Below are 25,181 nucleotides of genomic sequence, written 5' to 3'. Positions count from 1 at the left end.
CGTGTGTGACGCTTATGTCAATACACCGGTCTTCCACAGTCATGATTGTCTGACCAATATATGACATGCCACAACTGCAAGGAATACGATAGATCCCAGCCTTACGCAAACCAAGATCATCTTTTACGGACGCCAACAGGGCCTTAATCTTAGAAGGTGGTCGAGAAACTCATTTCACATCATATTTCCGCAAAATACGGCCAATCCTGTTCGAAATGCTTCCTGCGTAAGGCAAAAAGGCCGTAGACTTAGGTGCCACTTCGTTGCTATCGTCACTCACCCGTTGCACGGAAGGCTGATGGCGCAACGCACGTTTGCTCTGCCCCTCACTATAACCATTTCGACGAAAGGTGACTTCGAGATGTGATAGCTCAGCTCCCAAACTTTCAGGGTCTGAGATAACTTGGGCCCAGTGAACCAAGGTGCGAAGTACTCCTTCACGCTGAGCTGGATGGTGACAACTATCAGCTCGCAGATACAAGTCAGTGTGGGTAGGCTTCCTATAAACAGAATGAAATGGCTCTGAGCACTATGGGACTCAACATCTGTGGTCATAAGTCCCCTAGAACTTAGAACTACTTAAACCTAACTAACCTAAGGACATCACACACATCCATGCCCGAGGCAGGATTCGAACCTGCGACCGTAGCAGTCGCGCGGCTACTGACTGAGCGCCTAGAACCGCTAGACCACCGCGGCCGGCTATAAACAGAATGTCCAATGTGCCATCAGTCTTCCTTTTGACCAACACATCAAGGAAGGGAAGGATCCATTCTTTTCCACCTCCATAGTGAACTGAATATTCAGGTGGATTGAATTCAGATGTTTCAAAAACCGGTTTAAATTCTCACTACCATGAGGCCAAACAACAAAAGTATCGTCTACATATCTGAAAAAACACGCAGGTTTCAAGGTCACTGACTCCAATGCACGATCCTCAGTCCTCCATAAACAAATTGGCCACAATAGGTGACAACGGGCTTCCCATTGCAACTCCATCAGTCTGTTCGTAGTACTGACCATTGAATAAAAAGTAAGTGGAAGTCAGCACATGTCGAAACAAATTTTTTAACTCGACACCAAACTTAACCTCAATTGGCTGCAACGAATCAGAGAGAGGAACGCGAGTGAAAAGAGAAACCACATCAAAACTGACTAAAATATCAGAGTCATTCAAACGCAGTCCCTGCAATCGACGTAAGAAATCTACAGAGCTCTTAATGTGATGTTCACACCTACCTACTAGTGGGCTCAACAAACTAGCAAGATGTTTAGCTACACGATATGTCGGAGCACCAATATTAGAAACAATACGCCTCAACGGGACAGCCTCTTTATGGACCTTAGGGAGACTAAATAATCTAGGTGGTACAGCACAGTAAGAATTAAGACTCTTGATAGTCTCCTGTGACAAGGAACTTTTCTTCAGGAGGTTATTTGTCTTTCTCTCAACACTCGTAGTAGGGTCAGCACCGATTTTGCGATACGCCGAATCAGAAAGTAGACACTGCATCTTTTGAATGTAATCGTGCTTGTTCAACAAAACGGTGGCGTTTCCCTTGTCCGCAGCTTTATCTGTGCTGGGGAAAGGTTTGAACTTCGCACCGACGCCTAAGAGTTTGCCAGTCGTTGATTTTATTAGTTCTATCGAACAGGCTGTTTATAAACTACCTTCCGAGGCTGCGGGAGAGGTTAGGAGGAAAGCTTGTTGACTGGGGCCCGTCCACCCAAGTGTAATATTACAGCAGCTGAGGCGGCTGTTTTACGTTCACTTAGAATGGATCCTGATATTGTTATTTTACCTGCGTGACATGGGAAACGCCACCTTTTTGCTGAACAAGCACGATTACATTCAAAAGATGCAGTGTCTACTTTTTGATTCGCCGTATCGCAAAATCGGTGCTGACCCTACTAAGAGTGTTGAGAGAAAGACAAATAACCTCCTGAAGAAAAGTTCCTTGTCACAGGAGACTATCAAGAGTCTTAATTCTTACTGTGCTGTACCACCTAGATTATTTAGTCTCCCTAAGGTCCATAAAGAGGATGTCCCGTTGAGGCGTATTGTTTCTAATATTGGTGCTCCGACATATCGTGTAGCTAATCATCTTGCTAGTTTGTTGAGCCCACTAGTAGGTAGGTGTGAACACCACATTAAGAACCCTGCAGATTTCTTACGTTGATTGCAGGGATTCCGTCTGAATGACTCCGAGATAGCATTGTAGTTTGGAATTTCACATAAGCAGTCCTAAGGGAGCTAGGGTATACTGTGTACATTATCTGAGTAAAAGTATCGGGACACCTATTAGTGGACATTACTATTAGGTTTATCCAACCCTTTATCTTTATGACGGCTTGAACTCTGCTGGGAACACTTTAGTGGGTAGTCTAAATGTCTGTGGAGAAATGGGAACCCATTCTCGATCAAGAGCCAAAACCAGAAAAGGTAGCCACGTTGGACGCCGGATTCTGGAGCGAAGTCGACATTCCAACTCATCCCAAAGGTATTCCACGGAGTTCAGGTAGCAGCTCTAGGCAGGCCAGTCTACTTGAAGAACAACTCTTTCGCAGATGCTGCTTTACGAATTCGTGCGTTATTATGCTGATACAAGCAATGATCGTCTCCGAACTGTCCCTTTATTGTGCGCAAGACAAAATGTTGTAAAATGTGTTAAGAGCTATAAGGGGACCACATGCTAACCAGGATAAAGAGCCCCATACCGTACACACCACCTCTTCGGTACCTCAATCTTACCACTACACGTGATGGAAGCTTACGTTCTCCAGGCATTAGTCAAACCTAAACCCTTCCATCGGATTACCAAAGGGTGGAGCGTGATTCATGACTACAAAACACTCGTGTCCAGTTATCCACCGTCCTGTGGCGTTGCTCTTTACACCACCTCAAGCTTCGCTTAGGACTGACCAGAGGAATGTGTAGCTTATGAGGAGCTGCTCGACCACTGTACCCCATTCTTTTTAACTCACTAGGCACAGCCATTGTGCTAGCTGGACTCCTGGTAATTTCATACGATTTTTTACAACCACCCTCCGCAATGTTGAACGGTCCCTGTCCGTCAGTACTTGGGGTCTGCCTGGTCTTGATTTGGCTGTGGTAGCTCCCTTGCATTTCCACTTCCCATATACACCACCAACACTGCAACTCAACACTCCCCGCCTCTTTTTATACAGGATGCGGCAGCGTTAATAGCGTAACTTGACTTGCGTAGTACAATGACGTAGTGCAGGAATGCGCGTCAGCTCGTACCGCATTCGTGTACTAATGAGCTGCCATTGCGAGTGCGACAGTGGTATGGAGCGGTGGAGTGCACAGCATCGTGCCTTTGCTGTTGAAAGTTATTTCAAGAATAACGACTCTGTTATTGCTACCCAGCGTCTATTTCGGCAACGTTTCAACTTGGGACGTCATGGGAAAGTTCCAGATGGACGGACCATTGTGAGGTGAGTACGTGCATTACGAACAGCTGGTTTTGTTTGTAACGGCAAACCGGGAAGAAGTGAAAGAACGGACTCCAGAAGCTGTGGAAAATGTTCGTGCTACACTATTGCGTAGCCCAAAAAGATCTGCTCGTCGTCATGCGCAAACTGTGCATACGCCCGATTGCTCATTCAGGAGAATATTGCACGAAGATCTCCATTCTCACCCATATAAGCTGCAGATTTTTCAGGAAACTAGGCCTCGCGATTGGGTTTTACACGAAACATTCTGCTTAACCATGCTGATCTCCTTCGCCAAAATCCACAAATGTTGCATACCATCCTGATGTCAGATGACGCTGATTACGAGGTACCTTATTACATTGTCATTGCTGGCAATTCATGGGAGATGCCATACTACACTCCTGGAAATGGAAAAAAGAACACATTGACACCGGTGTGTCAGACCCACCATACTTGCTCCGGACACTGCGAGAGGGCTGTACAAGCAATGATCACACGCACGGCACAGCGGACACACCAGGAACCGCGGTGTTGGCCGTCGAATGGCGCTAGCTGCGCAGCATTTGTGCACCGCCGCCGTCAGTGTCAGCCAGTTTGCCGTGGCATACGGAGCTCCATCGCAGTCTTTAACACTGGTAGCATGCCGCGACACCGTGGACGTGAACCGTATGTGCAGTTGACGGACTTTGAGCGAGGGCGTATAGTGGGCATGCGGGAGGCCGGGTGGACGTACCGCCGAATTGCTCAACACGTGGGGCGTGAGGTCTCCACAGTACATCGATGTTGTCGCCAGTGGTCGGCGGAAGGTGCACGTGCCCGTCGACCTGGGACCGGACCGCAGCGACGCACGGATGCACGCCAAGACCGTAGGATCCTACGCAGTGCCGTAGGGGACCGCACCGCCACTTCCCAGCAAATTAGGGACACTGTTGCTCCTGGGGTATCGGCGAGGATCATTCGCAACCGTCTCCATGAAGCTGGGCTACGGTCCCGCACACCGTTAGGCCGTCTTCCGCTCACGCCCCAACATCGTGCAGCCCGCCTCCAGTGGTGTCGCGACAGGCGTGAATGGAGGGACGAATGGAGACGTGTCGTCTTCAGCGATGAGAGTCGCTTCTGCCTTGGTGCCAATGATGGTCGTATGCGTGTTTGGCGCCGTGCAGGTGAGCGCCACAATCAGGACTGCATACGACCGAGGCACACAGGGCCAACACCCGGCATCATGGTGTGGGGAGCGATCTCCTACACTGGCCGTACACCACTGGTGATCGTCGAGGGGACACTGAATAGTGCACGGTACATCCAAACCGTCATCGAACCCATCGTTCTACCATTCCTAGACCGGCAAGGGAACTTGCTGTTCCAACAGGACAATGCACGTCCGCATGTATCCCGTGCCACCCAACGTGCTCTAGAAGGTGTAAGTCAACTACCCTGGCCAGCAAGATCTCCGGATCTGTCCCCCATTGAGCATGTTTGGGACTGGATGAAGCGTCGTCTCACGCGGTCTGCACGTCCAGCACGAACGCTGGTCCAACTGAGGCGCCAGGTGGAAATGGCATGGCAAGCCGTTCCACAGGACTACATCCAGAATCTCTACGATCGTCTCCATGGGAGAATAGCAGCCTGCATTGCTGCGAAAGGTGGATATACACTGTACTAGTGCCGACATTGTGCATGCTCTGTTGCCTGTGCCTATGTGCCTGTGGTTCTGTCAGTGTGATCATGTGATGTATCTGACCCCAGGAATGTGTCCCCTTCCTGGGACAATGAATTCACGGTGTTCTTATTTCAATTTCCAGGAGTGTATTTAGAATGCAAACGATAATGACTAAGCCGGCCATTGTGCCCGAGCGGTTCTAGGCGCTTCAGTCCGGAACCGCGCTGCTGCTACGGTCGCAGGTTCGAATCCTGCCTCGGGCATGGATGTGTGTGAGGTCCTTAGGTTAGTTAGGTTTAAGTAGTTCTAAGTTCTTGGGGAGTGATGACCTCAGATATTAAGTCCCATAGTAGTTAGAGCCATTTTGATAATGGCTATGACAGTTTCAGGGCGCTCAATAACATGATTATAATCGTCCAGGCAGAATAAACTATATACTTTATTCTCAATATTTTCTTCATACACGCAAGCAATCGTCTTGGGACAGTTGCGCATAGAAACATATTAGAGACTTGAAAGACTGTCTGGTAACCACAACACAGACTGTGGTTGCTTACCAATATATTAAAATTGATCATAAAAATCACACTTGGGATCCTGCATATGTATATGCAGGTTCATCCTCTTTCTACGCCCTTTAATAAGCCTATAACATAGTTATGAGATAAAATATTAACGAAAACGTGACTTACTTGTAAAGAGTGGATAAGGTCATTCCCAGGTACATGTTGTTGGCGAACTGCCAATAAAAACGGGGAACTGTCACAACGAGGAGAAGTTAGTTAGCAGTTACGTACACGGGTTTTAAAACTGCTTCAGTATAATTTCAGTTAAAAAATAAGCATTAAAAGAAAAATGCACAATCAGCTAAAATTGAGATTCACATAATGGTGGCTGCTTTGATAACTGACCAAAAAAGATGGAATCAACAACTCTGAGAGGGGTTAAAATAACCTATCCAATAATTTTGGTAGGAGTCGAGAACACACACAAAACCTTAAAACCTTTTCCAGACTCGTATCATTGTTATTTAAAACAGTTATAAAGAAAAACTTCTGACCTCTATACAATACTATCAGGTAAAATGTGGCGTACCAACACTGGTACGCCTCAGGCATCGCACACTCGTATGTGTGTTTCAGAGAACAGTGCCCCGTTCTCAGTCGTGTGAAAGCCACGTATTTCCATTTGTCTGACTGGAACGTTGATTTCCACGGCAAAACTGTGGGCTTCATCAGCCTGAAATTTTTATTTTGTACTTCCAGCCACTCATTCTCTCACTGACAAAAAGCGCTCCCCTTCAATACCGTGGTAATAGCACCCATGGAGACAGCACGGGTAGTACATTATTTATATTACAAGCCTCCCTTGCTACCATGTCAGTTTTTCATTTCCGAAGATTCCCACGAGATGCAGCCAAACACAGATGAGCGCCGAGCCGCTTGCAACTCACAAGCGGACCATCAGACCCGTTAATCATGAATTTTGATGTCTCTGAGGTATGTTGTAGAGGGGGGTGTCCTGAGTACCTGGCTAGCGGCTTCTCATGTGACAGCCCCTAGCTTCCGGGAATATCGATGTTGAAATTTTATGCGTAAAATAATTATTAAAAAATAGTCATTTTTGCCTTAGTAATCTCATTAATAAATCAATAATTACAGCACGCTTTCTACACATGTTATTTCGTTTGTGGTTCGCAGTTAAAATTCTAAATATTTAGACTGCTCCAAACAGTTCGCAACGATCGGCGAAGTATTAGCAGCTGCGGAAGGATTCCTGATATAGACGATAGTATTCGTCCCTAATATTGATCTCTGTTATGTAATTAATACCGATAAAACCGGCTGCCAGTACCGATCGAGGTCCAACAGAGTTTGAACAAGATTAGCCATTCCTTCACAGCACAGTATAGTATAACTGTAACAGTAAAGATATTGATGTACGTTTCCTTACGTATTCAAGAACTATCTGGGAAATTTGGTCGGACTGTTTATAAAAGAATTGATGAGTTGACTCGCAAATTACCGGCACGAAATCAAAGATGTTCACGAAAGTGCTGTACGAAGAGTTTTTGCAGACAGATTAAAATTTTCAAGTAAAAACTTTAAAATGCCTCCGACTTGTTAAAGACTAATAGAGAAACCACCTCGAGGGAAGATTCGAAAAAAATACGTTCTTCAGTTCTGCACCTGCTTCCACAGGAATGATCAAACACGCGAGGTTCGCATTGAAGTTGTTCGAGAAGAGAACAACCTTCCTGAATTTAAACGAAATGTGTTTTCCAGTGTCGTTTCTGAAGAATCCGTGTGCCTGCAAGACAGGAGTTTTCATTAAACGTACGTGGTGCTCTACGAAACTGTGTTTAGGTTGCTTCTATGACGAATACCATCCGTAATTCTGTTCTAGCACAGCAGGCGATGCAATCGATCGCGAGTAACACGATTCTTTACTCTACTCTGTAACAAATGGAATAAACATTGGAAGAAAGTTTGCTGTAATGATTAATTTATTACAGAAATTATTATGGCGAAAACGAGTACCGTATTTTTAGTAGTTTTGTACGACATATACTATTAAATGATTTTCTGTACGCTGAAAGAAAAATTAAGATCATGGGTGGGATCTGTACTCCTACCACCTGCATGTTGGCCATCAAATTTAGCCCCTGCGCTATGATTACTTGGCCGAACCATGTTTAAAGTTACACGTACAGGAGTTATGCATAAGACCTAAACATCGATTTTCTCGGAAACTAAGTGCCGTCGCACGAAAAGCCACTAGCCAGGTACTCAGTGTAAGTCCCTCCACAACGTATCTAAGACTCACCAGAATCCGTGATTAACAGGGCTGATTGACCCCATGTCAGACAGAGTGGGCGTCAACTACTCAAGCGGTCATCCTTCCGCCAAACACGGGTACAAGCGGACAAACGGCTCCACTAGCAGTTACTATTCCAACAGTAGCTCAACACAATATCAAGACCGTGTTTGCAGTCACCGCCATGAAGAGCCCAACTGGACATTCTACATGTGATCGCAGTTATCGTTCATTGGTTTCAGGACTAGACCAGAGTAAAAGACAGATTAGTGCATGAGAACGAAGTCTTTCGCATCGGCACTGTTGTGTAAAACATTCTCATTCACCTTGACGCGTCAGTTCATGGTAAGACCTCGAGCTTTCGACGATTATCTCCGTCGTCTTCGTCAAGAACAATTAACTTCGCTCCTGACAAAGTGGATGGAGGCAACCGTCGAAAGGTCAAGGTTTTACCCTGAACTGAAGAACTCGAAGAATGTTTTATACAAGAGATCGGTGCAACTGAACATTTAATTCTGACACGCACCATCTTCATACTTAAGTAGTATAATTTTTCTGTTAATAAATTACTACTAACCTGTGTTGTGTATATTTTTCCATAACTGTCTCCTAGCCCTACTTGGCCCTGTGACGAGGCAGTATAGTTCCTGCGTGCGAGCAACGTAACTCATAACAACTAGTTTCAGTAATAACGGGGTCTCTTCCTGCCACCCGTTTATGTTTGACACAAAATGCATTTGCTGAATTCCACACCCACAAGGATCGGCACCTTGCTGAGTGATATTTGCTTCCCTTTCCATTGTAGCACGTAAAGAGTGTTATATGCTGTGGACCACTTTGTCTGTTGGGTACATTTGCCGAATGGTCTATTGGGCACTTGACCAGTCGTAGCAGAGGAGAAAGTTATTGCATCAATTGCGTCTCATCTCCTCCAGTGCCTTCAGGACTGCATATAAACCGAGGTGACAAACATAAGATAGCGGTATACACATACTCAGATGGCGGTGGTACCGTGTACATAAGGTATTAAAAGGCAGTGCATTGGCGAAGCTGTCATTTGTGCTCAGGTGATTCGTGCGAAAAGATTTCCGACGTGATTGTGGCCGCACGATGGGAATTAACATGCTTTGAACGCGGAATGGTATTTAGCGCTATACACATGGGACATTCCATTTCGGAAATCGTTAGAGAATTCAATATTACTAGATCCACAGCATTAAGAATGTGCCGAGAATACTAAACTTCAGGCATTACCTCTCACCACGGACAACGCAGTGGCTGAAGGCCTTTACTTAACGACCGACAGCAGTGGCGTTTACGTAGAGTTGTCAGTGCTAATAGACAAGCACCACCGCGTGAAATAACCGCATAAATCAATATGGAAGACACGACTAAAATATCCGTTAGGAGATAGCGGCGAAATCTGGCTTTAATGGGCTGCGGTAGCAGACGATCGACGCGAGTGATTTTGCTGACAGCACCACATGGCCTGCAGCGCCTCTCCTGGGCTCGTCGCCCCATCAGTTGGACCCTAGGCGACTACAAAAGTGCGGTCTGGTCACATGAGTCCCGATTACAGTTGGTAAGAGCTGACGGTAGAGTTAGAGTGTGGCGCATATCCCAAAGTTGTCAGCAAGGCACTGTGCAAGATGGCGATTGCTCCATAACAGTGTGGAATGTGTATATGTGGAATTAACTGCGTCTTCTGGTCCAACTAAACCGATCATTGACTGGAAATGTTTATGTTCGGCTACTTGGAGACTCTTTGCAGCCATTCGCGATAGGTTTGAAGAACGATCTGGACAGTTTCAGCGAATGTTTTGGTCACCCAGATCGGCCGACATGGATTCCATCAAACATTTATAGGCAGAGTCGAGAGGTCAGTTCGTGCACAAAATCCTGCACCGGCAACACTTTCGCAATTATGTGCGGCTAAAAAGCATCGTGATTCAATATTTCTGCAGGGGACTTCCGAAGTCTTGTTGAGTCCATGCCACAGCGAGTTGCTGCACTGCGCCGGGCAAAAGGAGGTGCGACACGATATTAGGAAGTATTCCACGACATTTGTGATCTCAATGTACGACAGCATCAAAGACAAAAAATCGTACGAAAGTCGAATCCCAAAGACACTGTCACGGGAATCTATTGAGCAGTCGAAAATTTGGCCACACTTGCATCCATCATTGTAAAAGAGGACGTTCTAGTCTGTTTTCGCATATATCAGAGGAAGACCAAGTGCAGAACAGTCAGTCACAACACACTGCGAATGCACGACTGAAGCTTATTCTGCGCCACGACGTGGGGTTTGCAATAACAGCCGCTGCTCATCCGAATACCTGAGCAGGCTTGCGTTACTTCCACGTTGGCCACTACCGCCAGTGAAAGGTGACTTAATGAAAAGCGAGTGCGCGGCCGCTTTTAATATAAAGGCAAGTCAGCGAGCGGCCTGCGTTCCCCGTGGAAATGTTTAGTGTGGGCGGGCTGCTTTTTTTATGAGCGACGAGCCTCGCGGGAGCCGTAAAGCGGCGCTGTAATTGCCAAAACAAACACGAGGCGCTGTAATCGGCAGGCATTCGAGGCTTCCACCGCCCTGCCACGTGTCCGCGGCCCGCCGGCCCCTGCCCTGCCCTGCAATCACAGGCTTAATGTGTCGCGCACTTCACCCCTCAATTGCGCGCCGAGCGGCTCACATTTTCCACCGTAATCTGCCACAGCTTTCAGATAGCATCTACACGCTTCTGGACCAGGTTTGCCGTTACAAACGAGCTGGAAACTGCTTTGCAATCTCATTACCTGCCCATCGTTTCCCCTTCTACTGTTGTCGCGCAGGTATGAACGCTGACTGGTTGTCGCGATTCTATCTCCGGTCAGATTCTATGCTATACTACTCGGCGTAGGTGAGAAAAGTTGAATATAACTCGGCGCACGACGACGCGGTCACCGGTAGAACAAACTGCAGTTCAGAGTCGTCGGTAACGAGTACGTCCACGTAATGAGCTGGTAGCTAGAAACAGGGTCCCAAACACAGCAAGATCGTCGTAAGCGTGCAAGATCAGTCCAGAGTGAGTACATAAACACAAAAAACCGTAGCACAAGGAAAGGCCGAACACTGTATCTGATGCGCGCGGTCTGAAGTCTTCACGTTGAGTACAGGCAAGTGGCAGCGCGTGAGCGCGCGCTCTCAAGTCTGTCCCGTCGCAAACTCGGCTTGAGCCTTCCGCGGAGCCGCAGTACCTCAGACTCCATAGCGACACGGCAGCTTAGAGGGAAATCTAAATTACTGCTGAACGCAAGAAATTCAGTGTTTCAAACAGACGTACATTTCTGACGTCAGTTTTTACAGTCTCTATATCTACATCTATGCCCAGCTGATATCTCTCAATAGGTGGCGGCGAGTGCTTCGAGTGCCACTGTCGTTTCTCTCTTTCCTACTCCATTAACGAATGGGGTGAGGAATTAATTACTGCGGTTAAGCTTCAGTATAGACTAGAATTTCTCGCATTTTACCGTTATGGCTCTTTTGTGTGACGTACGTACGAGGAAGTAACATGTTGCCTCATTCTTTTACCAATAGCCGCTCTTGGAATTTTAACAGCAGACTTCTCTGTCATGCACAATGTCTGTCTCGTAGCTTCTCCCATTCAAGTTGGATGAACATTTCCGTCATGCACCTGCGCATACTAAACGTGTCCGTGACCATACGTGCAACTCTTCTCTATCACCTCTATTAACCGTACCAGGTAAAGGGTCCCAGAATGAAGACAGGTATTCACGAATCGGTCGCACGAGTGTTTTCCAAGCTACCTCGCTTCTGGCTGAACGACAGTCTCTTACGATTCTTCCAACGAACCAGTCTGGAATCTGCTTTTCCTATTAGTTCTATGTGGTCGTTATACTTCACGCGTTTACGTACGCATACTCCCTCATTTTTACAGTTGTTGCTGTTTCCAAGGCTTGATCGCCATTGTTTAATCGACCAGTAATGGGTATTGTCGCCCCCTGCCATCCCCATCCCGCCAATTTATACGCAGCACGTTACCCCTGTTTATGTTAATGGTCAACTGGCACTGGCTTTCAGGTGTCGGTATTCAGCAGTTGTTCTGTTTTTAGCTTCAGTTTTCTGGCGCTGGGACTTTCTAAACAAAATTATACAGATCGGCCTCGCGTAACTTCCAACGTTGAACTAATCGTGAACACACATACAACCGAGAGTGTGAGAACACGTATTCAACTTTCTCAATCATCAACGGCAAAGAAAACATCGCGACTTCTTTATACTCTCATCGCTCCCCACCCTTCCTTCACAACCTGCCCGCGCGTGGCGTCAGGTGGATTGGCATGGCGATGGTGCGGGTGGGGGAGATGGGGTTGGTACGCGACATGATCGCCGACTGCCGGGCGCGAATTACGGTGCCTCAGTGCTTCTGCCTCCCCCGCCGCGTGCAAAGTAGCTCTCGACCGACGTTGTGACTACAGCACTGGGTCCCACGCCTTTCTGAGAGCGATGCCACTGTCTCTATTGCTCACACCGCCGGCCACTCTTATTTCAACACCTCTCTCTGGAACAGAATTCCAAAATGCCGTTTTCTGTCTTAGCACCACCGTTTGTCCAATTTCACTGAATCCCCTGTAACTATGCAGTGTTCCACAACCGCAGATTTTGTTGGTTGCTTGAGCTCGGCGTGACTTTTGTGCTCCTCTCTGATTCCCTCTCAGGCTGAGCAGCTAGAAATTCACCCCCTTAATGACTAATCTCTTCGATTTCGTCCTCACATCTACAGTCTTTCTCTTCAATGGAGATTATTATGAATATACGGATGGCGTCGCTATGGGATGCCCTCTGTCAGTGGTTGTGACAGACTTATTCACGGAGGGAGAAAGCTCTGGAGAAAGCTGCAGTGAAGCCCACACGTTTTTCCAGATATTTTGATGACACATCTGAGGCGTGGCCACACGGAGTGAGAGAATTCAGGAATTTGTCCAACATCTGAACACTCTGCAGCCCAGCATCAAATTCACTTTGCAGGTGGAAGATAATGGCAAGCAGACCTCTATGGACGTCCAAGTTAAGCGAAAAGCGGACAGCATTATGGGACACAGCGTGTACAAGAAAGTCACCCACATTGATAAATATCTCCCCGCCTCCAGCTGCTTTCATCCTTCAGTGTGACTGTGTGCTACCAACACTGGTCCACAGGGCCCGTGCAATATCGGACAAAGAAAGTCTAACGAGGGAACTCAACCACTTTAAGGACATATTAGACAAACGGTGATGCTAAGGCAGACCTCATCGTTTTGGGATTGTTTTCTAAAGAAGGTTGTTGAAATACGAGTGGCCGACGGCCTGATCAACAGAGACAGTGGCTTCACACTAAGCAAAGCGCGGCACCCAGCGGTCAGTCAACTGTTGTCACAACGTCGGCCAACGACTTTCGCGCCCGACGGAGGAGGTGGAAGCACTGAAGCACCCGATTTCGCGCCCAGCATACTGCCTGCGATAGCGTGCACTCCCCCCCCCCCCCCCCTCACACTCAGCATTCCTTCCTACCAGGCAGCGATCGGGTAGAGAGGGAGACGTGTGGAGCGGTAAGAGTATGTGGGATTTAACAAAGACACTCGTTGAACAGGTTATCACATTAAGATGACGGTACGATACAATGTCGAAATATCGCGTTTCGTAAACGACTGCACGTGGGTGGACACCCGAGAGGAATACAAACAGTTGATTCGCCGGAAAAGCTTAAGCTAATGATAATTTTGTAGCTAGGACGTAATCCCACTACGTTCTTCTAAACTTTTAACTCTCCATTGGTGGTAGTAGTTAGACCAACAAGACATTTAAAATCTACTTTTGCAATCGTTTGTTTAATTGTGAGCAAGAATAGTATGTGTCAGTAAAGTAACCATTCCGTTCCTGTACCGTTAAAGTTTGAAGTTTGCATATTTCTTGTGCCGACTACCTGCAGAGTTCGATATTGACACAAGTTTGAACTCACAAGTGTCGTAACTGCTCAGAAGTTTCAGCAATGAAGCACTCTATTGAAGAAAAAACCCAGCTTGTCTACAACCATGGTAGTGATGGCGCTGTTTCTTGCGCCTTGGTGTTCGGTGCATCGATTTCTTGTGAGGAGAACCGCCTTTCAATATGAGAAATTACTATGACCCTGATGAGTCTCGATAATGAACATAAAAAGCGTAATTGCTAAGCCGTCCAGGCATTCCATAAAGTAAGGCTACGAGACACGGGCAGCGTTAATATGATCCGAACCGAAAGGTCTATAGAACAGATCGAAACTATCGCTCACACTTGTCCCCTCTTTCTGCCACAGCCACATACTTGAAATCTGTCACCTTGAGACCACAAGCTATACCTCGGATGAGTTTTGCAGTGATGCAAAAATGTGCGACTGATAGGGAAGAGCCGGCCGGTGTGCCCGAGCGGTTCTAGGCGCTTCAGTCTGGAACAGCGCGACCGCTACGGTCGCAGGTTGGAATCCTGCCTCGGGCATGGATGTGTATGATGCCCTTAAGTTATTTAGGTTTAAGTAGTTCTAAGTTCTAGGGGACTGATGACCTCAGATGTTGAGTCCCATAGTGTTCAGAGCCACTTTTTGATACGGAAGTAATGTGTTTCTAAACCTGTTTGTTTACAGTTTTTATTCACGTTGACTTAATAAGGTTCAAATGGCTCTGAGCACTATGGGACTTAACTTCTGTGGTCATCAGTCCCCTAGAACATAGAACTACTTAAACCCAACTAACCTAAGGACATCACACACATCCATGCCCGTGGCAGGATTCGAACCTGCGACCGTAGCGGTCGCGACTTAATAAGGAAATATGACTCACTTATCGCTGTTGTCGAGTCTAATATTTCATGATCCATTACTATCAATAAAATGGAGTACAAGAAAAAAGGGCAAGTTAGCCACAAAGACAAACGTACAGCAATATACTAATGAAGCACTAACACAGCAGTCTGCGTTTGGGCAATGGGCAGTGCTTTAAAGCTGCTTACGTGGGTTTAATATGCTCGTCCCGATGAGGCCACCAGCAGATTCTATTGATACAAGTTAAATTATATACTTCCATAGGTTTCGAATATTTGCGCTTCTAACCCCAGTCCCGCTACTGGCAGTTAGGACTGATAACACAAATTCAATTGCCATTACAGCAGCAACTACAGGCAAATACAACTAATGTCGATGTTCAGCATAACAGAATTAAATAGCGAACCACATAAATGTACATTCAATTACGTTCACCCTTTACGTTCCACTGTTTGCAAACAGAAAATCGTTTTTGCAATATACGACACTGATTCTCATTAACTCCTTGTGTGACTCCTGTTCATAGCCTCCGAGTAAACGGGGAGGAACGAGTGACGTGGGAAACTGGTGTATTTCACAAACGGTTAAAGTCCGATCGTCGTAGAAAGGCTTTTGACACATGGCAGTATACAAAGAGACAAGTATATTTCTGTAGATAGTAAGTTAGCAACGTAAGGAACTGCTTCTTAAATGGAAACGAACAGTTTTAAAAGAAATGGGACTCTTTTAATTCTTGAAATTACAAATACGGCAATACGACATTCTTTAGTTTGTACGGTGTGGTCGAGCGGTTCTACGCGCTACAGCCTGGAACCGCGCGACCGCTACGGTCGCAGGTCCGAATCCTGCCTCGGTCATGGATGTGTGTGATGTCCTTCCTTAGGTTACTTAGGTTTAAGTAGTTCTAAGTTCTAGGTGACTGATGACCTCAGATGTTAAGTCCCATAGTGCTCAGAGCCATTTTAAAGTTTGTAATGGAACGTAAAAAGAACGTAAAAAGAGGCGCAAATATATTATAAACTAAATCCCAAACTGACGGTTTAGCACATTTTGTCCTAGGTTACCAAGTACGTATCGGCTAACAAGTCGAAACTGAGCTGCGCCGGTAGCCTTCACATTTAAAATGTTTCTATTTCATCGCTGAATAAAAGATTCGTTCAGTCACAAAATCCTTTGAAAGTGCAGTGTGAGAACCCATCTGGTTATATGATATCGGTCAGGGTCAGTGGCTAGAACACGACAGGAAGGTAGGTAGCCCTCTCTGAAACTACTGAGTGGTGACCTGAGGGCGCCCTAAAAACAACTGAGGCCCTCACGAATAATAACTCTGTTAATGGCGAAGGCGATACAGCAGCTACCTTAGCAAAAAGAACCCTTTTTCCTTAAAAGTTAATGTAAATTTTCCATTCACGTTTCTTATCAACAACTATGTGTTAAAAGTCTTTTATGATCTCATCACTCGTAAATTATACCAAATCTTACGTCAGTTAACAAATGCAAAATCTTAGGTCACTTAAGAAATGTTTTTCATATTTCCCTCCTACCGTACTAAAACTCCGGCTGTAACAAATAATCACTTCAAAGTGGTAAAAATCACGTAAGAGTTCAGATAGCAGTTTGTTTCTTCTTTTTTCAAAAAACCTCCATTTCCATTTCACAAACATATTACTCATTCATACAATTTTCTAGGTATAAGGAGCGATCAAAAAGTTTCTGTCTGGGGACGTTGCCGCAGCTTATATGCAATGTAGAATGACTTGTATGCGTGTATATAAGCACCAACTTATAGGCAACGGATTAGTAGTATGGCATTAGTGTCTTTCCCACATGCGTGCGGCAAATGCTAAAACGTGAACTATGGCGACGTTATTACGAAATGCGTCCAAACAGGGACAACGTGCTGCTGTTCTTTTCTTGGGTGCTGAAGGGCAAACATCGTAGACATCCACCGGAGAATCAAGAATGGTTAAGGGGCAGTTTGTCTGTCGAAAACAACTGTTGTGGTGTGGTACGCCAAGTTCACGATATCGCAAATGTCCTAACGCAGAAGTTACGCCAACGCAAGTGGGAGACACACGAGCAACCGCCTTATAGGCCTAATGTCTCGCCACGCGATTGTCACGCCTTCAGTTCGTTATAAAATGCCTGTCGGACGAGGATGTGCAGCAGGCAGTTACGGACTTCTTCACGCAGCAAGTCATGGTGTTTTGTTCCCCCCGCCCTCAGATGGTTCTCTTCAACCTGGTGCGTCCGTGAAATGACTGCCTTAATGCTCACCAGAACTTTTTGGTCACCTCTTATACTTTACGTATAGCATCGTCCAGCTGGTTGTTCATTTAGCTGAAGATTACGAAGCAGTGTGGGCAGTGCATCACTGCGTTACGTTGGAGGCAGCCAAAGGCAGCATAATGTTGTGTAGCTGATGAGGGACTCAAAGGTCGATGACTCTCTTTATTGCAGAAGGTACGAATAGCTCAAACTGAATGGACGGCCCTACTTTAAGTTTTAATTACTGTTGACCACATTACGTCAAACTGGCAGGAAATAACTACTGCTAATAATCTGCTCACTTTTCTTCTAACATACGCCACAAAATACGAATTGCTTGCAAGAAATTTCTGCGTTTCCCTCATGTGGTAGTTTTTGTGGTTCGGAATTAATTAGGTCTTAAATTTATCCATGTTATATGGGTATTATTTGAGGGCTGCAAATGTATTACATGATTGTTGTGAAATAATATATAGTGCAACAGTCACTTGTTACTAACAGTTTTAACGTAAATGCATCTGATGATGGCAACATGCTGCCGTCATTCGTGATAATGAAATATTAGTGACAATTGAATGTTCCAGTACAAATTATTTCGTAAAAATTAATTAAATGGTCTGAAGTGAAAATCCACAGAGTGTTTCAGAAGTGAAGATCAACATTCAGGGATGTGAGAGGAGTGACCATTCGAAACAAAAAAGTCAAGTAAACATGGGCTCTAAAATGCATACCTTAAGAGCTATGAGCAATTATTGGTCTTCAATACTGTGAAACAAATCTCTTCTATTGCACGCTCTTTGCTTTCCATATTTTGGGAAATGGTAGAAAAGAAATGTCCCGTAAACATATACTCTAAAATGCATACCTTAAGAGCTACGAGCACTTTTTCATCTTCGCTACTCTTCTAATGAAGAAGTGCTCATAACTTTTAAGGTATGCATTTTGGAGCAAATGTTTACTGGACTGTTTTTCTCGTTTTGGTCCATAATATCACATCCCAAAATATGGAAAGCAAAGAGCTTGCAGTAGAAGAGATCTGTTTCACATAATGGAAGATCAAGAATTGCTCATATCTCTTAACGTATGCGATTTAGAGCCAATGTTTACTTGACTTTTTTGTTTCGAATGACCATTCCTGTCACACCCCTGAATATTGACAATCACTTCTGAAACACCCGGTATAGCGTAGCCCGGGTTCTAATTTGAAAATTAGACATCTTTTTACGACCGAAATGAAATCATCTCGTCGTAACGTCACGAGTACTGAAAATAAACGGGTGCTCATGCCGTCTTAATTCCCACGGTTGCTCGCGCAAGACGCCTGGCCGTTCCTTTCTGGACTCTAAAGTGTAGTACTTGGTGATTGGATGCTGGCGCTGGGTGGCTGCGAAGTTGACGCACCTTGTTGGCGAGGTCCAGCATGGAGGCAGGCGACCCCGCGGTGAGCGAACCGCCGGCGGCCTCGACCAGCTTCTGCAGCGTGTGCGGCTCCGGGCTGAGGTCGCGCGCGCCGGAGTCGAACTCCCAGCTCTCGTGTTTGCCCGCCGACGCCGCCCCTGCAACACAGCCGCCAGCGTCACACGTCGCTCTGCGCCGCGCCGCGCGAGCGCGATTTCGTGCTAGCGCCGTTCCGCGCGTTACCACTCTACTGTGCATCGAAAGTGGGTCACTTTAAACAAATACACGATGAGTGCACAGTATTTTGCTCAATACAAAACATCCTTCTTATTATTAGTATGGCTTATATACATTTCTTATATTCTCATTTTAAGATTTTAGATATACACTAAAGAGCCAAACAAACTGGTACATCTGCCTAATATCGTGTAGGGCCGGCGCGAGAAGGCATAAGTGCACCTAACTAACGTCTGAAGTAGTGCTGGAGGAAACTGACACCATGAATCCTGCAGCGATTACGAGTACGAGGGAGTGGAGATGTCTTCTGAACAGCACGTTGCAAGACGTCGCAGATATGCTCAATAATGTTCATCTCCGCGGAGTCTGGTGGCCAGCGGAAGTGTTTAAACTTAGAAGAGTGTTCGTGGAGCCACTCTGCAGCAATTCTGGACGTGTGTTGTGTCGGATTGTCCTACTGGAACTGCCCAAGTCCGTCGGCATGCAGGTTACAAGACAGGATGCTTACGTACGTGTCACCTGACAGAGTCGTACCTAGACACATCAGGAGTCCCATATCACTCCAGCTGCACACGCCCCACACTATTACAAAGCTTCCACCAGCTTGAATAGTCTCTTTCTGACATGTAGGGTCCATGGATTCATGAGGTTTTCTCCATACCCGTACACGTCCATCCGTTCGACAGAATTTGAATTGAGACTTGTCCGACCAGCCAACATGTTTCCAGTCATCAACAGTCCAAAGTCGGTGTTCACGGGCCCAGGCGAGGAGAAAAGCTTTGTGTCGTGCAGTGATCAAGGGTACACGAGTGGGCCTTCAACTCCGAAAGCCCATATCAATGATGCTTCGTTGAATGGTTCGCACGCTGACAATTGTTGATGGTCCAGCCTAGAAATTGATAGCCGGAGTGGCCGAGCGGTTCTAGGCGCTACACTCTGGAACCGCGCGACCGCTACGATCGCAGGTTCGAATCCTGCCTCGGCCATAGATGTGTGTGATGTCCTTAGGTTAGTTAGGTTTAAGTAGTTCTGGGGACTGATGACCTCAGCAGTTAAGTCCCATAGTGCTCAGAGCCATTTGAACTATTTTGTTCGCTCCTCCCTACTGGAAATAAGGAAGGATGAAAGAAAGAAGAGGAAGTGACGTTCTTTCTTGATCGCCGTTGGTCAATGCGAAGATAAAAAGAAATACACTTTCTGGAGGAGGTGCCGCACAGCTTGTACTTATTTATTGACAGCCATATTATGCCACCACTAGCTTCTATGGAAAACATTTATTATTACTACCAATTTTGATTCACAGACAACAAGAAATTTTATACGAAATATCAAATGTGAGAAACAAACGCGGAATGTACCTGCCGGATTTGTTGAACGCGGACCAAATATAGAAACGAAACTGCAGTCAGGGCGGTGGTTGGAAGCCGCTGGGCCTGTACCGACAAACGCAACGTCGAATTCTAGACGCTACAGTCTGGAACCGCGCGACGGCTACGGTCGCAGGTTCGAATCCTGCCTCGGGCATGTTACACAGCACGTGTTTTATAGAACACAAAAAGAATTTTAAAGTACCTCTTTGCTGTCATTCTTTCTCAGTTGCTACGTCACCACTGTTTCTGTTTCAGATAAGGTTCACTATAAATTTTTATCATTGTTTTCAACCAAACCTTTTTCACCTAATTCTTTTACACATATTAAGTGACCTGCATGAAAATAATAGTTTGCTTAACTATAAACATAACGTTTTCGGAAACGTGACAACTTCTAGGTTGCCTTAATATTCATGTTGTCATGAATCTTGCCTCCTCAGAATTTTCTCACTACAATTGAAATGTTCGATTCCGTATAAATTTCGGTCTGACTTGATTTAAGTTTTATTCTTAAATTATATATTTCGCATCTAAATATAATTTTATCACGAAAACACTGTTTTTCTGATAATATAATTTTATTTTTCATATTGATTCATTTAGCAACATCTATCCAGAACCATGAAAATTAGTATGGCACTTGTTAACTTACAGGTGTCAGAAATCACGTTACTGCGAAAATAATATTACTATGCTTTAGTTTTCACTTAAACAAAATTTCTATCTTCATTTTTAATTTTTCTCATTTTACAATCGATAATTCAATCGGTAATTACACAAAGACAGGAAGCTGATAATTTTTATGCTGTCAACAGCTGCAACCTTTGTTATTAATTATTAGGCGTATAAATCTTTATATAAATAATTATTTCCAGAAACATTATGCAAATTATACCTGAAAAGTAACTTTAATTAAGAAAGTCATAATAAAATTCATTTGATCTCTATCCTGTTCTAGTATCTGGAAGTTATGTACGTAGTCCTTATAGAAATATCAGGCGCCACACGTGCCACAATAGTTTCAGTTGTCATGAATGGTCAATGTAACTACCAAGTTCATGTTGTGTTGAAATTTTGCACAATGTATTTACTTAACGACTGCAGAAAGTGTCAAGAGTTAATGAATAAATACTGATGACGTCAGAAAGCAACAATATTCGAGAGACATTTACTGAAACAAAAAATCATGGGCCTATTAAAAGCATAAAGAGGAAGCGGCGCCCTACATAATGAGACAGCTATAGCAAAATATATATATATATATATATATATATATATATATATCTGCTAATATAATGTTTCTATCATCCTTCCCTAGCCCGGGTGGGGGGGGGGGGACTAGGAGGACCGATGACCTCAGTGTTTGGTCCCCCCTCCCCCCTCCACCAAAACCAACAAACCACCCAATAATTGGTTCAACGTAGGATAGATACTTTCTGTACATCTACAATCATTTTGATAGTAAGGGATATTTAACATTATAACATACACATGTGATTATAGACAATCTGTTTCCCTTACTATATACCATTCAATCTCCTTCCCTCCCCAAGTTCGGACTCAGCTGCTACCCTCAAAGAGTTCCCATGATCCCTCAGACAACTTAGCAGCAAGGTCCTGCGCAGTAAACAGCAACGATGTAGCAGTACGATTAAGTAAAGTGTATTGTAAAGTTGAGACAGATAGCTGAGTGTAAACTTGTCAATAATGTTTGCGTCCAGGAGTTTACACAAGGGACAATGAATTTACACTTGCGAGCCAAATACTGCGACCATCTCGTTAGTGGTGTGCAGCCACACTTTTGGAACCCAATAAGGCAGCCATTCGTGCAGTATAGATTCTGAAAGTTGTTGGAAGGTTTTCGAAGGTATATGGCACCACATGTCTAAGGACAGGTCTACCAATTCCCGAAAATTACGGCCTGGTGGACTGCGGGCGCGATCTGTCGCAAGATAGCGTCCCTGGCGTATTACATAGGGTACCAATTAGGCGGCTTTGGTGGACAAGGCATCAACGCGAGTTCCTTATCATGATCTTCAAACCACTGTAACACGATTGTGGGCTTGTCAGACGCGCAGTTACGCTATCCTGCTGGAAGAAGTCATCGTCGTCAAGGAAGTTACCACGAAAGCAAAGAGAGCTTCGCTGCAGATTTAAACGTAGCCAAAGCCTCACAGACGAACAAAAACCAAATTAGCGTAAGGAGGGCTATGCACGAAGCGTTCAACAGATTTGAAAGTGAAATCCTATCTATCAATTTCACAGAAAATCCTATTAAGTTTTGGTCTTACTTTAAATCAGTAAACGGGTAGAAGCCATCTGGCCAGGTACTCTGTGACCGTAATGGCATTGGAAGAGAGGATGAGACACAAACGACCGAAATATCAAACGTCTTTTATCCAAAACTATTTCGCAGAGAAAGAGCGCACTGCAGTTCCTCGCCGGTCGTTGTGGCCGAGCGGTTCTAGGCGCTTCAGTCCGGAACCGCGCTGCTGCTACGGTCGCAGGTTCGAATCCTGCCTCGGGCATGGGTGTGTGTGCTGTCCTTGGGTTAGTTAGGTTTAAGTAGTTCTAAGTCTAGGGGACTGATGACCTCAGATGTTAAGTCCCATAGCGCTTACAGCCATTTGAGCGGCAGTTCCTCCTTCAAATCGTCGCACGAACGACAAAATTACAGATGTTTAAATAACTGACAAAGGGATGAAAAGCTACTGAAATCTCTCAACAGAGGAAAGGCCACTGGACCTGAAAGGATACCAATACGATTCTGCATAGAATATGCGAAAGAACTTGCCCGTCCTCTAGCAGCAATGTGCCATAAGTCTCTAAAGGAGCGAAGCATTCCTAATTATTGAAAAATCATAGGTCATTCCAGTTTTCAAAATGGGTTGTCGAACAGACGCACAAAACTGTAGGACTATATCTCTGACGACGGTCTGCTGTAGAATTTTGGAACATGGGTTCCGAAAGCGACGATCGTGTGAAACCCATCTCGCTCTGTCCGTCACTGTGCCATTATGCTTCGATTGCTACCATGGACTCAACGGAAGGCCAGGAGAACATTCCCCAAAACAATAACTGTCCTAACTGGCCTGCATTGTGGCGCGGTGCAGCCGTTCGCCTGCAAAACGAAGTATGCGGCTCTCAACCACTGACCTAGTGAAAAAATCAATGTGACTCATCCAACTTGGCGATATGTTCCCGGTGATCCACGGTCCAAGCTACATGATCCCCTACCCAGTGCAGTCGTAACTGACGACGTCGTCGTGCCTACGTGGGAACGCAACGTTCAGTAACAGCTGAACGGTGTGCTCCGAAACACTGACGCCTGCTCCACTATTGTACTATGCCTTCAGATAGGCCGCAGATCGCTGCCTATGAACATTGAAATGACAATGAAGTGCTGCTATTAAATAATTTGTATCTGACAAGAAATTATTTATCGTTGAACGAAAAATTATTTCTTTGCAGATGGCCGAAAGTGGCTGAAAGAAGTACGTGAAACACGTCTGGTTAAAAACAAAAGTATTCTGATGTGACAAAAGTCATTGGATACCACCTAATATCGTGTCGGACGTAGTGCAGCAGCTTGACGTGGATTGGACTCAACAAGTCGTTAGAAGTTCCCTGCAGAAAGATTGCGCCAAGATGCCTCTATAGCTGTCCATAATTGCTAAAGAGTTGCCGGCACAGGTTTTTACGAACTGACCTCTCGATTACGTTCCATAAATGTTCGATGAGGTTCATGTCGGGCTACCTGGGTGGCCAAATCATTCGCTCTATTTGTCAAGAATGTTCTTCAAACCAGTCGCGAACAATTGTGATCCAGTGGCATGGAGCATTGTCATTCTATCGTTGTTTGGCAACATGATGGCTGCAAATGGTCTTCAAGTAGCCGACTCTGCTGGTTAGAGGACCCAGTCCATTCCCTGTGAACACAGCCTAACAATACCTTGTTCAAAACTTGGCTCCATGGCCTCATAGGGTCTGCGCCAAACTGTAACCCTGCCGTCAGCTCTTTCCAACAGAAATCAGGATTCGTCTGACCAGGCCACTGTTTTCCGCTCGTCTAGCGTTCAACCAATATGGTCACGAGCCCAGGAGGGGCAATGCAGGCGATGTCGGCTGTTAAAGGAACACGCGTCGGTCGTTTGCCACTATAGCCCACTAAACGCCAAATTTCGCTGCACTGTGCTAACGGATACGTTAGTTCTACGTCCCACATTGATATCTGATGTTACTTCACGCAGTGTTGCTTGTCTGCCAGCGCTGATAACTGTACGCCAGGGCTTCACAACATACGTGCTCGCGGAGCAAGCTGTGAGCAGCAAGGCGCGAGCACGGAGCAGCGCGAGCACGCTACCCCCACTATCGGACCAGAGCGGAGAGTGGGGAGAGTCACGTGGGGTACACAACAGCTGCCGCCAGTCGATGTAAATCCGCGGCCACCTGCAGGGATATCACTCACGAATTATTACTGCGACAGATGAAACAAATAAAGGAGAATGTACACGTGCCTCATAATTTTATTAGCTTAGTGTATGTCTCTACCATCTGTAGACACTGAAACTAAAGAATTCCACGACAATCCTATATTTTCAACACTTTCATCAACACTACTTAAAATATCACCTACGGTTGTAGTGTTCTTCATGGCTACTACATCGAGGAGCTCCTCCCTCACCTGAAGATCTCTATTAACACCTCTAATAAATATGGCAAGCTGCGCTGTTCCAGTGATATCAACACTTTCGTCTAGAGCTAGAGAATACGCCATAAAATCTTTACAGATATTTGCAAACTGGCTCTGGACGTCGTCTGCCATGTCCTGTATGCGACGCATAATGGTCATGTCAGATAATGGCACAATCCGAAACTGTTCAGCTTGAGATAGACACAAATGTTTCGCTGCAACTATAAAACCATCTTTTATTAAATCGCCATCAGTGAAGGGGCGCAGGGATTTTGCTAAAAGCAAAGCAATTTTGTAACCCACTCTGAGAGCTGCCTCAGTTGATTTTTCTTCGTCGTCCAGATCTTCGGATAGCTTCCTTTTAAGTTTAATAACTTCCTGTGCACGATCTGGTCAATCACATTTTCCACGTCCGTAGTCTTTCGCGTGGTACGACATATAATGTCGCT

The 25,181-nt window shown here is 45.4% G+C and overlaps 1 protein-coding gene across 2 annotated transcripts in view; it reads right to left on the bottom strand.

The window, feature by feature from the left end:
- Window positions 1–25,181, bottom strand: part of LOC126252905 (colorectal mutant cancer protein) — a 643,915-nt gene that overhangs the window by 407,230 nt on the left and 211,504 nt on the right. For both annotated transcript variants that reach the window (XM_049953885.1, XM_049953895.1), the window contains exon 3: window positions 18,436–18,590. In XM_049953885.1, coding sequence (XP_049809842.1) covers window positions 18,436–18,590 — 155 coding nt within the window. The remainder of the gene's footprint in view (window positions 1–18,435; window positions 18,591–25,181) is intronic.

The sequence above is a fragment of the Schistocerca nitens genome, chromosome 1 (genome assembly GCF_023898315.1).
Source record: "Schistocerca nitens isolate TAMUIC-IGC-003100 chromosome 1, iqSchNite1.1, whole genome shotgun sequence".
In the NCBI taxonomy this organism is placed as follows: domain Eukaryota; kingdom Metazoa; phylum Arthropoda; class Insecta; order Orthoptera; family Acrididae; genus Schistocerca; species Schistocerca nitens.
The sequence above is the reverse complement of the archived record's forward strand: the minus strand, read 5'-3'. Positions and strand labels throughout refer to the sequence as shown.